This window comes from Camelina sativa, chromosome 8 (assembly GCF_000633955.1).
Source record: "Camelina sativa cultivar DH55 chromosome 8, Cs, whole genome shotgun sequence".
In the NCBI taxonomy this organism is placed as follows: domain Eukaryota; kingdom Viridiplantae; phylum Streptophyta; class Magnoliopsida; order Brassicales; family Brassicaceae; genus Camelina; species Camelina sativa.
Window position 1 is genome coordinate 7,091,405 of NC_025692.1, and position 14,521 is coordinate 7,105,925.

General features: G+C 32.4%; 1 protein-coding gene, 2 long non-coding RNA genes and 1 pseudogene across 3 annotated transcripts in view; 2 read left to right on the forward strand and 2 right to left on the reverse strand.

The window, feature by feature from the left end:
* LOC104706569 overlaps positions 1 to 1,002 on the forward strand; it is a 6,657-nt pseudogene extending 5,655 nt beyond the window's left edge.
* LOC104706568 lies at positions 1,087 to 1,560 on the forward strand. Its single transcript, XR_754455.2, has 2 exons — positions 1,087 to 1,123; positions 1,213 to 1,560. It is a non-coding gene; the product is annotated as an uncharacterized LOC104706568 (long non-coding RNA).
* LOC104709287 (putative SWI/SNF-related matrix-associated actin-dependent regulator of chromatin subfamily A member 3-like 2) overlaps positions 10,866 to 14,521 on the reverse strand; it is a gene marked incomplete in the record, with an annotated part of 15,042 nt that continues 11,386 nt past the window's right edge. Inside the window, 9 exon segments of the mRNA XM_010425927.2 lie at positions 10,866 to 11,247; positions 11,372 to 11,470; positions 11,625 to 11,696; positions 11,790 to 11,883; positions 11,994 to 12,194; positions 13,267 to 13,545; positions 13,814 to 13,926; positions 14,011 to 14,110; positions 14,225 to 14,271. Coding sequence (XP_010424229.2) covers positions 11,125 to 11,247; positions 11,372 to 11,470; positions 11,625 to 11,696; positions 11,790 to 11,883; positions 11,994 to 12,194; positions 13,267 to 13,545; positions 13,814 to 13,926; positions 14,011 to 14,110; positions 14,225 to 14,271 — 1,128 coding nt within the window.
* LOC104706570 lies at positions 12,521 to 13,126 on the reverse strand. Its single transcript, XR_754456.1, has 3 exons — positions 13,056 to 13,126; positions 12,859 to 12,971; positions 12,521 to 12,613 (listed from the first exon to the last, which is right to left on the reverse strand). It is a non-coding gene; the product is annotated as an uncharacterized LOC104706570 (long non-coding RNA).

A 14,521-nucleotide genomic window follows, 5' to 3' on the forward strand; every position in this document is an offset into this window, starting at 1 on the left:
ATTCGTCTTTGTTCAAAGTTTGGAGACTATAGAAAGGATGATCCAACCTCCTTCACGCTGAATCCCTATTTTTCGTTATTTCCTCAGTTTATATTTAATCTGCGGCGATCGCAGTTTGTTCAGGTACCACTGCTTTTACATGTCATGGTTTGTGCTCATCATATCATTAACTTAGTGTCATGTTTTCTTTTGCGGGGTTATGATGATGGCAGGTGTTTAACAATAGCCCTGATGAAACCGCATACTTCTGCATGTTGTTAAACCGGGAGAATATTTCGAATGCAACTGTCATGATCCAACCGTCGTTGACAATGTATTCATTCCATTCACCACCTCAACCAGCTTTGCTAGATGTGGCTTCCATTGCAGCCGATCGAATTCATTTATTAGATGCATATTTTAGTGTCGTTGTCTTCCATGGAATGACTGTAGCACAATGGCGAAACATGGGTTATCATCATCAGTCTGAACACCAGGTACTACTAACTAGCTGTGACAAATAGATTTTTTCATGATGCAGAACCATCTCATTGTGGTTGAATAACTAATCTTCCAGTGACTGACTAGCTATTACGATTTTTGTGAGATAGGCTTTTGCTGAGTTATTGCAAGCTCCACAAGAGGATTCCCAGATGATAGTCCGGGAGCATTTCCCTGTCCCAAGATTAGTTGTCTGTGATCAGCACGGCTCGCAAGTCATTTATCTTTATCTATATGTCTTCATGTAATTGTCAGCTTCAATTTTGGTTTTTGCATCTCACTAGATTTGAATGGGAAAATGCAGGCGAGGTTTCTATTAGCTAAGCTGAATCCATCAGCGACATACAACAACGCAAACGAGATGTCAACAGGGTCAGATGTGATATTCACAGACGACGTGAGCCTTCAAGTCTTCTTTGTACATCTTCAGAAGCTCGCCGTGCAATCTTGAGTAGTCATTTTTTTTTTTTTTTTTTTTTTTTTTGTTGAACAAAGTCTTTTTTTGTTTGTTTTCTAAACTCATCAACTAACATTGAAAACTTTTAATTTTGTCTTTATTAAAAAATTGTCTTGTAATATTATGTTTTTGTTCAAGNATTTCCCTGTCCCAAGATTAGTTGTCTGTGATCAGCACGGCTCGCAAGTCATTTATCTTTATCTATATGTCTTCATGTAATTGTCAGCTTCAATTTTGGTTTTTGCATCTCACTAGATTTGAATGGGAAAATGCAGGCGAGGTTTCTATTAGCTAAGCTGAATCCATCAGCGACATACAACAACGCAAACGAGATGTCAACAGGGTCAGATGTGATATTCACAGACGACGTGAGCCTTCAAGTCTTCTTTGTACATCTTCAGAAGCTCGCCGTGCAATCTTGAGTAGTCATTTTTTTTTTTTTTTTTTTTTTTTTTGTTGAACAAAGTCTTTTTTTGTTTGTTTTCTAAACTCATCAACTAACATTGAAAACTTTTAATTTTGTCTTTATTAAAAAATTGTCTTGTAATATTATGTTTTTGTTCAAGAACTTTGGTATTAAGTTTTGTACCATGCATATCTTAATCCTAATCAAATTGCGAACCTCGTATAGGTTGGATTACAGGACATGTTGTTTATTATGATACAGTTGCGCGCGCTGGACTTCGCTTAGGATTGAGCTGTTATGAGTCATATTGGAAATATAGCGCGTTATAGTTTGCAATTGCATGAACCAAATGATGATCACGTATAATGTTGTGAGTTGTGAGTCTGTCACAAAACCAAACTCTATTGCCAGCTGTTAGTTTCTGTAGACAGACATTGTCAAACGCGAAATATTCACAATCATAATTGCGAGACTTTGTCATCCTTAATTCCTTGAATTATGAAGAGAAAGAAAACACAACATCGTTTGCACAAGTTAATATTAAATTACTCACTAATCTACTGCAATTGAAGCTAATACAACGTTTCTCATTACAAACCAGATGGCAGGTATATACCATCCCCGACAGCAGCACGAGCACCCCCTCCTCCATGTATATAATGTTGGATTTTGCCGCTGCCTTTGTGATTGATTATACAACTTATCACTCAAATCAACTACAAGATTGCAAAATATCACAAAAGATAAGACAAACTATGATAAGTTGATAACAAATCCGGCAGAAACCTTTGGCATACATTTTTGATGGTTTCATTATATACATAAGAAGAAATTAAATTTCATTAACTAACCAAAATACAAAATACGCGTGAGTTTTTATCCTTGTGTATTATTACTTGGATTTTTGTTTACAAATGGTGTAAAAACAACATAAATTTAAATTAAACAGTGGACGCAGTGCCGTGCCAGCCTTTCTATGGGCTTAAGGCAAGTCTTAAAGTGTAATGATTTTTTAAATGATAATTAACATATAATTATATAGATATATATATATATATAATAATAATAATAAAGAAGAAAATAAGAAAGAGGTCTAAAACAACAATTATATGTCTGAAAGATCTTAATTTTTGTGTTTTTTTTTCTTAAAAATCATATTCATATATATAGAATCATTTTCTGAACTTTTTTTACAGATTCAGAAAACATAAATATTAACCAATATTCATATAACAGGAAAACTAAACAAGAATCAGTCTTTATATATGTTATAAAAAAAATTCAAAATCTAGCAAGTTAAACATCAACTTTTACACCACTATAAACATGAAAAATAAAATATAATATACAAATACAAAAAGACTTCGTATAAACACATTTGAGAAAACAAAAATATTTAGGATTCTTAGAGCTTAAATAAATAAATATAAGGAAAGAAAAAATTTTTGTTGACATAAGAATTTGGTTTTGAACTCAAGTGGAAAACATAAATAAAATATTTTTGAAACATTAGACCAAATTTTTATACTGTATATTATATAGGGGCTGAGGCTGATGGCATTTTTGTTACACTGTATGCACGGCTATGAGTGGACGTACCATCACATTTGATACACCATCATTGATGCACCTTATTCAAGTGGAAGCTACTGAAAGTTGAATTTATATCCTATTATATTAATTAGGAAGTACAAATATAAAACTAACCTTAAAATGTGTAAAAAATTACATTCAATTGTCATTAGAAAAACTTAATTAAGATTAAATAATTAATTAAATAATTTTTTTAATTAAAAAAACGAAAATAGGGGAAACATCAAATAAAATAAATTGTAGAAAACTAAAAAAAAAATCTGTTAGAATCAAAACTAATTTCCACTGTTATATCTTTTTACTTACTTCACAACTATAGCAAAGATTTCACAACGGTTTAAATAATTTTATTCATTACATGCAAAAGTTTTATTGACAGGCTTTCAATAAACATTTTTAAAATACAAAAATTATTATATAAGCAAAAAAAAATTAATCACAAACCATTATAAATAATAACAAAATAAATTATTACAAAATTTCATCAAAAAAAAGTTCAGCCCGCGGTTTTCTGCGGGATAGTACATATTGACAGAATAATTAGGTAGAAGTGTTCGTGATAATGGAGAAATTCATTTTGTATGTGGAACGGGATGGAGTATATATATATATATATATATATATATTTGGACAAACGGATGAATTAAATACATATACATATATATATATATTCATATTCAACTTATGTTTTGCTCATATTTTTCTTATATTTTTCTTATTTTTTGCTACTTTTCATTATTTAAATAACTATAACATTAGAAGTGTAGTCACATTAAATTAGTTCAATAACTATAATATAAATGTACTGAATTAATAAAATATTACGTTCATTTTAACTGTCATTTTATGACTTAAGTTTGATTTCATAATCGTTATTTCAGATTTTTTTAATACATGTTTGAAAAAAATTCATATTCTATCCCAAATGCTTTTATGTTTTGACCAATTAAAAAAAGTAGGTAATATATTGAAAATGGTAAAATATAAATTTTTTTTTCTTGATTTGTGTGAAAAAAAAACTTAAAAAGCAAGTAATTTTAAACGGAGAAAATATTATTTAATTTAATTGAAAAATGAAATTTAAAAAGAACAAAAAGTTTAGTTTTGATTTTGGCTCTAATTCACAATACAATAACGTAACAGCCTAAGTTTAGTTTTGTAATATGTCACATGATGGTAAAGTTAAACTTCTAACAACCTTACTATGGCATCACCTTCCATACTTATCAAGCACATGACTGCAACATACATATATGTTTATATATATACATCTTCCCTTAATTATTTAGTTGTACTCATAAGAATTAATCAAATTTCATCTATAAACCAAAATTAAAAATACAAAATAAGTCTGGATTCTACCCTAGTGTACTCAGATAAAATTTTGTCATCTATTCTTTTTTATAGTATACAATAACATGGATTAATTAAATAGTTAACCATTACATTTGATACACCATTTAATAGATTAATTGATGCTCCACATTTAAGTGCCATCTTTGTAAGTTGTATTTGCAGGTAAAAGAGAAAGATATATTAATTAGGAAGAAGTGTACCTAATAATAATGGAATGTTCATTTTGCTTATATAGTATTACTATAAGTCTATAACAAACTTTTTGTTTTTCCAAAATTTTCAGTGTGACGTAATCGAATGTTTCATCCATGTCACACGTACTACTGCACACCGTCTTGGTTCACAAACTTAATAAATATCGGTATTATAAAATGTTTCGTCGGTTAACCAAATGACGCTAAAACCCGTCCCATTTTAATATTTTGCGTTTAAGGAATGACTTAAAAAAACCGACGTCTCCAAGCATGTTTCTTGTAGTGATTACTTAAATAATTATATAGAGATTATTACATAAGATTTCCATTATGTAAAATAATTAATCAAAATTTTGAAATAATCTTATCATAAATTAGAAATTAATAAATACAAATATCTTCTTAACTTTTTGTCAAAGTAGTCGGATATCAAAAAGTAAATAACATACATGATATACAAAGTAAAAACTAATGGAAATAGTACATTAGCAAAGAGACTTGTTTTTCATTGTATACCAACTTAAATAATCAAAAGAAAAATAATGATCAAAAGTTAGAAAAAACCAAGAAAAACATAAGCAAAATATAAGTTAAAGTTGACAAAATTCAAAATTAAAGATCTAAAATTGAAATGTAACAAAATAAGCAATTAGTAATTACCAACTACATAATAAGAATGTCACAATATGTGAAGATAAAAAATTAACTTACTTTGTGTTTGAAAGGATTTTATTTTATTGACTTTAAATGAGACGATTGACACGAAAAGTCTTGTAAGGGGAAAATATTCCTTTATATGTAAAATCAAATAGATTGAAATTTATTTATAAAACATTCTACCTATTTAAGGCATGTAAGGTAATAAAATGAGAAAACTTTACATGTTTATTTGTCTTTTCTTTAGTTTTTTTTTAGTTTTATTACTTATCTCATGACTTCCAATCACTTTCACTATTCCATCTATACTAGTATTTTTGCAGCACTTTTTGCTCAAAAATATGTTTATGGAAACATTTACCATTGAATGCCATTTAATGTTTATGTTTATATCCAAACAAGTTAACTCTCTCTACTATCCTTATAACCAAACATAATTAAAAATATTTTAAATATCCATATATATAATGTTCTATAACTAATACAAATATTTAGAAGATTTATTGCATATTAAAAAAAAATATTTTCTCCTATAATCTCTTTTTGATTTTAAAATTTAAATGTAGTGAATCATCATATAATACATAAAGTTAATAAAAATGTGTATTTTTCCTGCATATATTGCGATTTGAATTTTTTTAAACGAACATATATTACTCAATTAATATAAAAAGTGTGTGTTTAACATACATATATAGTAAATTTACCGTATATAGTAAATTATAGAATTTTAAAAAGTTCATAATTTATAATTAATATATCTAAACTTAATAAAAGTTTAAAATTATGAATATAAACATATTAAATTTTCAAAGTAACACAAACGAGTTATATTACATGACGGATTATATGACATTATATGATTGAATTGATAATACTAAAAAATAAAAAATTAAACATAATTAATATGATTCTCAATACGAGTTAAATCCTTATTTTACTATTTTAACAACACCAATATAAAATATGTCAAATCAAATTGATTTAATTAAGACTGAATTAAACAAAATTTGTTGTGTGGTATACCACAAATTATAAAATTATATAACTAAAATTAACAAAATAGTACATTAGCAAAATTTGTATTAAAATAGTACATAAAAAAAAGTCAAAAAAAAAATTTGCCCTGCGGTGTACCGCAGGTCATAATCTAGTTCATATAAGTAATAACTAAGAAAACAAGATATGAGACTCACAGTTATTCGTTCTTGGAAGATCCTCAAATCTAATTCTGATAAAATTATAATCTAATCCTCAAATCTAAACAAGATATCAGTTATATATTTTAAAAATCTTAAAATTTTAAAATTTACTATATATGGTAAGTTTACTATATATGTATGAATACACACTTTTTATATTAATTGAGTAATATAAATCCGTTTTAAAAAATTCAAATCACAATATATGCAGAAAATATATTTTTTATTCACTTTATGTACTATATGATGATTCACAACAATTAAATTAAATTCAAACAAAGATGATAGGAGAGTAAAAAATTTAAATCTGGAATAAATCTTCTAAATATCTATATTAATTGTACAAATATTATATATATGGATATATAAAATGTTTTAATGGTGTTTGGTTATAAGGATCGTAGAGAGAATTAAATAATGTTGTTTGGATATGGGTTTAAATAATTATTGGCATTCAATTCAATGGTAATAGTTTCCAAAACAGATTTAATTCTCAAAAAACTCTAAAAAATACTAGTATAGATCATACTTTATTTGAGTGTCCTCATACTTTATTTGAGTGTCCTCATACTTTATTCACGACAGGTTAGGGAGAGGGTTTTTAATGGATCAGACAAGGATAAGTTCCCTTTTGGATCGATCTATTCAAACTTAGATTTTATATATGGTAAAGGGTCAGACCCTATGGCTTTTGGAACTACTCACAGTTCGATACCGTGGTTGCTCTGGTTCTTATGAAAAGATAGGAATAAAAAAGTTTTCCAAGGGTTACAGTCAGAGCCAATAGATATCATTAATCAGGCTTTACGTGAACAATTGTGGTGGGCGGAAACCCAAATAGCTGCAAGGGTTGGTTCCGTTTCGACGGAATCCTTGCATACTCCGGAGATGATAATTCATTGTCAAGTTGATGGCTCATGGAAAGCTACGGAACCAAATTCAGGTTTATGATGGTGGTGTGGAGATGGTGAAAATCAGACTTTAGTTATGGGTGCCAGATGTCAACATCGCAGTGCATCCCCACTTCATTCAGAGCTAGAAGCATTACTATGGGCGATGGAGTGTATTCTGTCCAGAGGAATAGATTGTCAGAGGTTCGAGATGGATTTCGCAGAGTTACTAGCGATGATGCAAGATCCGGAAGAGTGGCCGGTTTTCTCAATGCTTCTTGATGAGTTCCAGGTGTTTAGTGCCTCCTTGCCTCCTTTTACCCTTTCCAAGATCCCAAGGACGTCAAATGTGAAGGCTGATTGTTTAGCTCGTTCTTCCAGAAAGCTAGTGTCTGAAACGATTTTTGTAAACTCTTATCCTCCAGTTTGGACAACCAGTCTAGGAGTTTTATTTTAATTAATGTTAGGTTGAAAAAAAAAAAAATACTAGTATAGATTTTTTTTCTTGTAATATTATGTTTTTGTTCAAGGACTTTGGTGAGGAATTCGGAACTGATCTTGATACAAACAAATTGTTAATGGAAAAGCAGGAACGTGAACTAGATACCGAGAAAAGTTGTGCAAAAGAGTTAAAGGAAGCCATGCACAGATTATTATACGCATTTTACAATTTATACATAGTCTTAATCCTTCTGTCATCTAGAAGATGTCTTTTTTTTAAGAGTGTTTGTAAGAGATAAAAATATGTTTTGCTCACTCAGATAACAAGAAAATTATGGATCTAGTGTTAACGTTTATGCATGTAGTTGATGTGAAGCTGCTTGAAAAAAGGCTAAGAGTAATATAAAAAAATTTCGACATAAACAAGAAGTAATATTTATCATGAAAGCCAAAGACTTATAAAACATATTACGAATAAATACTTGAGACGTGCATAGAGAATATTTGCAAACACAACATTGTACTAGCTAGCCTGACTGGTTTTGCCATCGTTTAACCTTGCCTTCAATGTGAACCTTGTTTTAAGGATTTTGTTTTTGTGGACATCTATACACTCTCAATTTTTGAAAGACTTCCATTTGGATTTCTTGGAGATCACTTGTAGAATGACGTGATTTTGCTTCTTCATCACTTGAACCATTGTGGGTCTTATATTGGCTATTGAGCTCTATATTTATGCAGTTTTCTGCCAAATTCGCAACCGTTTTAATGCTCTTCATTGTTTCTTTGTTGTTTGTAACAATGCTTTCGTCTAGTTCCTCCCAGAACTTCCCATTTCTTAACTTCAGGCGTAACCACATCGCCAAATTTGATACCTCTTCTCCGAAAGTTTTATCAACAAATTTTTCTCTCCCTGATCACTCCAAATGCATAAAAGTCCACTTAGTGTTTATTTTTCAAATTACTATAAACACACAGATTCAACATGGATTTATATACGCAAAGAGACTTCTTAGACTTTTTCTCCTTGAAATAAGTTACACAATAATAATAAAAAAATTATTGATTATTTAAAGGTAAGCAAAAACTATGAAAAATATAAGAAAAAACTGAGTAAAACATAAGTTAAATATATGACTAAATACATAATTAAAGATCTAAAACTTGTGATATTAAAAAAAAAAAGTTAACATTCAGTAATTACTAACCACACAATGTAGTTGCCGGCAAGAACAACATCAGCTCCAAACAACTGAACAAGTCAAAGACCTCAGTAATTTTCTCTAAACAGTTAATTTTTCTTAACTATTTTCACAATATCCGAAAAGATAGGCCAAAATCTTGTGCCTCAAACCGGTAAGCACATCGATTTGGTTTTGAATTCATTTATCCTTCTCTCTCATCAATTGTTTTCGAGATTATTCGCTTGATAGCAATCATGTTTCCTTGGGGATGTTCTCCTTTATAAACAATGCTGGAACCTCCTTTTCCTAAGACGTTTTCATTGCTGAAATCGTTAGTGGCTTTTTGAAGAATGTCTATTATGTATGTATGACCACATTCACTTTCATCAATAATATCCTGGCGAATCAAAGGCTATCTCCTCTGTTTCCATAGGTTTCCTACACTTGTACATCCAAATTAATAAACCAATAATGGTTAGGATGAAAATTGTAGCTCCAACTACAATCCCTACAATCATGAAAACCGAAACACCTCCTCTCGACTTATGCTTGGGCAGAGAATTCCCTAGGTTGTACGGAACTCTCGAACTTTGGAACCGCTCCACTTAAGTTGGATACGTTGAGAATCCGTAGAAAGGGAAGTGCAGCCAAGGATGACCGAATTTCTCCTTCGAGGTTGTTTCTTTGGAGATAAACCTCTTCTAAATTGGCTAGAAGTCCTACCGCAGGTGAGATTACGCCACCTAGAGCCAACCCAGAGAGTTTAATGGATATGACTTGATGGTTATCAAAGTTGCATTTAACACTTTTCCTTCACTACAAGAAAAACTGTCTAAAGACACAATTTCTTTTGCACATATGCTCCAAATCTTGTGGCTATATTGCCTATAGCAATGGAAAGACACAAATTTTTTTTGTAGCTATATAGCGTTGTAGCTAATTGAATTTTGTGGCTATTCATTGTTACATTGCCACGACGTAGCCATAACAGAGTTTGTAGCTAATAGCCACGAAATCGCTACAAAACTGTTTGTGTCTATTAATAGCCACAGTTAACCACAAAAGAATTCCTAACCATTAGCCAAGACGTGTTACAAACTGGCGACGGATAAATTTATGGGTAAGTTAGCTATCTATGTTGTCTTCATCTAAGTTTCGACGAAGAGAAGTAGAAACCGACTCATTAGGATCATCATTTTGATATTAAAATGATCCAAGACCGTGGACGCATGGCCATAAAAATACTGCATATTTTTTAAAAATGTAATAGTACCGGATATTATATGCACATTTTGGCAATCGATTAATGTTAATATTGAGTTTAGGAAATTTAGCATTATATATGTCTAAATATATATTTCTGTGCTTATCTTAGTTTAGGAAATTATTTTACTAATGATAGTCTAATAATAATTATTTTCCTAGTGAACTAGTGGTGGGCATTCGGGTATCCGGGTTCGAATTGTATTTCGAGTTTATCGGATTTAGAGAAATAAGATCCATTCATATAATTTTAGATTTCAAGTTAAGTTCGGGTAAACACTCGTCAGGTATGTATAGTTTCGGATTATATCCAAAACTATTTCGAGTTAGGATCGGATTTGATAATTTTTCAACAAGGTTTTAGAGGTTTCTCTTTTTTTATATACATCTTATATAATAAGATACTTAATAATACTCACGCACACGTTAGTTGTTACCTAACTTGAGAACAAATTGTGACTAAACTCATAAACCCTAGAAAATAGAATTTAGCACCTGATCCATTTGACATATGATCTACCATTGATACAGTAATTTACACGTAATACGACTTGACGACTTCAATCAATCAGTTCATAATTTTGGCTTCGAAGAAGCTAATACAATACCTAAAACATCTGTTCTAAACACATTATCATATACTAGTACCTATAGCTCCACGATCAACTCTCACCAGCGCAGATTGTCACATTGAGTTAACTGTATGATATAAAGTTGCAACAACTCATTAAACGAACGCAAGTACAAAAAATAATCTGAATTCCAATTACAAAGGGAGCTTTCTATAATACAAAACAACAAAACTCAGATAGGTTTTATGATACACTTGGGAACCGTCACTGCACATTCCCCAAAACTGTGACAATTGTTCATCATATCTCATGAAAAGGACAAAACACGCTTTCAGATACGTTATAATCTCTGATTCTCTTTGCATTAGAATGTGACAAGTTTCACATATGTAGAACCCCTTGTATGATAGAGAACAGTTTTGTATAGTTTCAGGTAAATAACATCTTGAGTTCCTCTATACGCGCACTTCGTACTTCTTGATCCGTTAAAGCCCCAGAGATCATTCTCTGCTTCCTCGCCTGAACCGCCTCCATTCTCTCTTCAACTGTTCCCTGGGATTCACAAAGGTAAAGACAAACATATCCCACAAGGTTTCTAATGATCAATACTCAGCAACAACATTTGATGATTTGGATATGGAAAATGAGAATTAACCGCTGAAAATGAAGAGGGTACCTTAATGATGAATCTTCTGATTTTGACTTCCTTAGTCTGTCCTATACGATGGATACGCATGACAGCCTGTTCCTCAACCGCTGGGTTCCACCATGGATCCTATACGACACAGTTCGGTTTTATTTCATTTCGAAACCTATTTAGTATTGTGCAGTAATCATTTACAAGATCTTGAAACCCAATGTGGCATGAACTATTACATGGTCTTTTATAACTGGTATGATCTCTAAGGACACAAATAGATATGCCATACCATGACAAAAGCATTGGACGCAGCTGTTAGATTTATCCCGACACCACCAGCTTTTAGAGACATCAACATTACCTATCCAACAATTAAAAAAGAGTATTGACGTCAATTTAAAAACCTAGAAAAGTATAAGTTTGCACATCTCAATGTAATGGGAGTACCACCAACCATTATACTGGCATCCTCGGAAAATTCTTTAAGGACTTTCTCTCGTTGCTGCTGATTTAGAGTGCCATCAAGACGGACAAATGAAATGTTGTTCCTGAGATGAAATAATTTTTTTTCTAGTTTATGTTCTTGAAAACAGTTTTTTTTTCTTTTCTCATAATTGCCATGGCAAGTGAACATAAGCAAGACATGTAAATGCTATACCGAGAGAGGGGAATTTGGAGGAGATCGAGGAAAGCGGTCCATTGGCTAAAGAGAATGCTCTTAGAGCCTGAAGAACGAAGACTTTCAAGCTCTTCCAGAAGAGCAGTGATTTTGGATGATTCTACCCAGTTCTTTTCCACGTCAACCTGGAATCTACTCTCGGTTGGTGCTGTGATGAGTTCTTGTTTGCTTACAGTTTTCCTGCAAAACAGAAATTAACCATTATTGGCCAACCTTGACCTAACTCAAACATTTGGTGGAACCAGCAGCAACTACATCAAACGAAAACTAGTAATAGCAGGAAGAACTTCAAGATACCTACACACAGGACATAACCCAGAAGCAGAATTTCGCCAACTTGCCAAAAGACACTCACGACATAATCTATGAGCACATGGTGTTAATACGGCATCCTCACATGCTTCAAGGCATATTGGACACTCTCCTTGTTCTCCTTTGCGCAGTTCCTCTACCACCTCCTGAACAAAAGCCACTGATGGTACATCTTTTCCATCCCTTTCTAGACCAGAAGACTTTCCACTAAGGAAACGTTTAGAGAGCTTATTCAGATCAGAGTATTCCGCTGTATCACCTCGACTTGATGCATAAAAAACAAGAGACTGTTATAAGAAATATGGCAATTGTGTCAACAAAATGTCAAACAGAAAAGGGCTACAGTTGCATGTTTCTTATAACAAAGTGCCCATATATTGTCTATGATATTTTCTTGGATATTTCAGACAAGGTCGTGCAACAGATTAAGTAGATTGAATGTGAGAATAATACTTGATATGGAAGCCATGGAAGTTACAACCAGCACTATGTGTCTCTACTTAAATACAAAGCAAGGGGATACAAGACGCACCTCATCACTAAAAATGGGTGATCACAACACTGTCGAAGACGCAAAAGCAGTTCCAGGATGGAAGCATAATTATGAAGAACTTTGCCTTGTGCAACGAATTGATCAAATTTGACCTGAAAAAATTCGTTAGTATCTTCAGTAAAGGCATCTCAAAGTCCGAGTAAAAAATCCTAAATAATCACGAGGACAAACAATACCTTGGATCTTTTAAATAGCGCCTCGTAGAAATCCCTCTCAGACTCCGAGAGTTCACAGTAAATGACCCGTGNGTCTTGTTTGCTTACAGTTTTCCTGCAAAATAGAGATTAACCATTATTGGCCAACCTTGACCTAACTCAAACATTCGGTGGAATCGGCAGCAACGTCATCAAATGGAAACTAGTAATAGCAGGAAGAACGTCAAGATACCTACACACAGGACATAACCCAGAAGCAGAATTTCGCCAACTTGCCAAAAGACACTCACGACATAATCTATGAGCACATGGTGTTAATACGGCATCCTCACATGCTTCAAGGCATATTGGACACTCTCCTTGTTCTCCTTTGCGCAGTTCCTCTACCACCTCCTGAACAAAAGCCACTGATGGTACATCTTTTCCATCCCTTTCTAGACCAGAAGACTTTCCACTAAGGAAACGTTTAGAGAGCTTATTCAGATCAGAGTATTCCGCTGTATCACCTCGACTTGATGCATAAAAAACAAGAGACTGTTATAAGAAATATGGCAATTGTGTCAACAAAATGTCAAACAGAAAAGGGCTACAGTTGCATGTTTCTTATAACAAAGTGCCCATATATTGTCTATGATATTTTCTTGGATATTTCAGACAAGGTCGTGCAACAGATTAAGTAGATTGAATGTGAGAATAATACTTGATATGGAAGCCATGGAAGTTACAACCAGCACTATGTGTCTCTACTTAAATACAAAGCAAGGGGATACAAGACGCACCTCATCACTAAAAATGGGTGATCACAACACTGTCGAAGACGCAAAAGCAGTTCCAGGATGGAAGCATAATTATGAAGAACTTTGCCTTGTGCAACGAATTGATCAAATTTGACCTGAAAAAATTCGTTAGTATCTTCAGTAAAGGCATCTCAAAGTCCGAGTAAAAAATCCTAAATAATCACGAGGACAAACAATACCTTGGATCTTTTAAATAGCGCCTCGTAGAAATCCCTCTCAGACTCCGAGAGTTCACAGTAAATGACCCGTGCATCAGCAGGGGGTAGAACAAGAATCGGCCTAATATAAATCAAACATGGTTCACGTTAACCGAGGAAATTCAAAGGAAAATAATATATTTTATAAGTATCAGGAAGTAACAGATGACAGATCTTTTACTTGTAGTATATCTACCTTCCTTCTCGATCTGTGCTAGACTTGGTTCTCCTAAGCATGATGGGTTTTAAGATTGACTGCACTAGCTTTAGGCCTCTCTCATCGCCCTCTTCAAATGGCTTTTGGACAAGTTTATTCCACCTAAGAATCGATATGTTCCAAACTAACAAGCTTCAGTCATTTCATACCAAATGTACTGTTTTTTCAACCAAAGAGAGATAAGGACCCTTACCATGCCCAAGTTCCCCATGGCTCAATCCTCAAAAACCGTAGAAGGCTGTACAAATCCTCCAGATTGTTCTGTTAATAAGATAA